Here is a 968-nt window from a genome sequence, read left to right as displayed (position 1 = left end):
CTGCTGTGGTTCCACACTCACCATTCCACCAGCTGCCTTCCATCTCCCCCAACCCCTCCTAAAACCAACACCCATGCTCAAAGCCTCAGAGACAGCCAAGGCCAGTCCCAAAGTCTGGAGGCAACTCTGCTAGGACACTGGGAGACAGGCGAAGACACCCAGAAATGCCAGTGGGCAGGGGCTGGGACAGTTTCTGAGGGATGTGTCCCTGCTGTACTCTCCTACCTTGGGTGCTGCCGCCAACATCCTGCAAGGAAATCTTCAGGTTCCGTGGGTCATTGGCGGTTGTTTCTTCCACCAAACACATTAATTTCACCAAAGCCTGTGAAAGACACGCGGGCTTAATTGCTGAAGGGTTTTACGACCCAAGGGGTGCCCCACCTCGCTGTGCCCACAGAGGGGACACCCCATGGTGCCCAGGGCCACCTGGGGCTGAGCTACAACAGGGCTCTTCCCTGGGGCCAGCTCCATGCCCTCCAGCTGGAAGGACACTGCGATGAGCCACCCGGGAGAGCCCTGTGGGGGTCTCCAAGGACCACAGCAGGGATGGAGCCCCCACTCACCTGGTTGTCCTCATCAAGGCTGTGTGGGGGCAGGCTGGCTGCTCGCTGCACCAGGTGCTGCAGCTTCTGCCGACAGCACTGGAGCTTCTCCTCCAAGCTCTCGGCCTTGATGGAGTCATCCTGGAGTCAGAGGGAGAAGACAACCTTGGTGGTGCAAATGAGCCTCTCGGGGTGATGGTGGCTGCATCGAGGGACACTGTGCTGTGCCATTGCACCACCAAGCACTGGCTGGGGCCGTGTTCACCCCAGCACTGCACAGGTACCTGGCCAGGCACAGTGATGCCGTGCAGATCGGCAAAGAGCTTGTTGGTGCCACTCTCGATCAGGAAGAAAAGCTCCTGGTTCTGTTGCATTTGGGCCCTCTTCTGCTCCAGCCGAGCCTCTTCCCGCTGCAGCGCCAGCCGC

General features: G+C 59.8%; 1 protein-coding gene across 1 annotated transcript in view; it reads right to left on the bottom strand.

Moving 5' to 3' along the window:
* Nucleotides 1–225: 225 nt before the first annotated feature.
* Nucleotides 226–968, bottom strand: part of CCDC183 (coiled-coil domain containing 183) — a gene marked incomplete at its 3' end in the record, with an annotated part of 4,671 nt that continues 3,928 nt past the window's right edge. The window contains exons 12-14 of the mRNA XM_010133354.1: nt 827–943; nt 564–683; nt 226–322 (exon numbers count right to left, since the gene is read on the bottom strand). Of these exons, the coding sequence (XP_010131656.1) occupies nt 226–322; nt 564–683; nt 827–943 (334 nt within the window). The remainder of the gene's footprint in view (nt 323–563; nt 684–826; nt 944–968) is intronic.

The sequence above is a fragment of the Buceros rhinoceros genome, unplaced genomic scaffold (assembly GCF_000710305.1).
Source record: "Buceros rhinoceros silvestris isolate BGI_N320 unplaced genomic scaffold, ASM71030v1 scaffold14513, whole genome shotgun sequence".
In the NCBI taxonomy this organism is placed as follows: Eukaryota; Metazoa; Chordata; class Aves; order Bucerotiformes; family Bucerotidae; genus Buceros; species Buceros rhinoceros.
The sequence above is the reverse complement of the archived record's forward strand: the minus strand, read 5'-3'. Positions and strand labels throughout refer to the sequence as shown.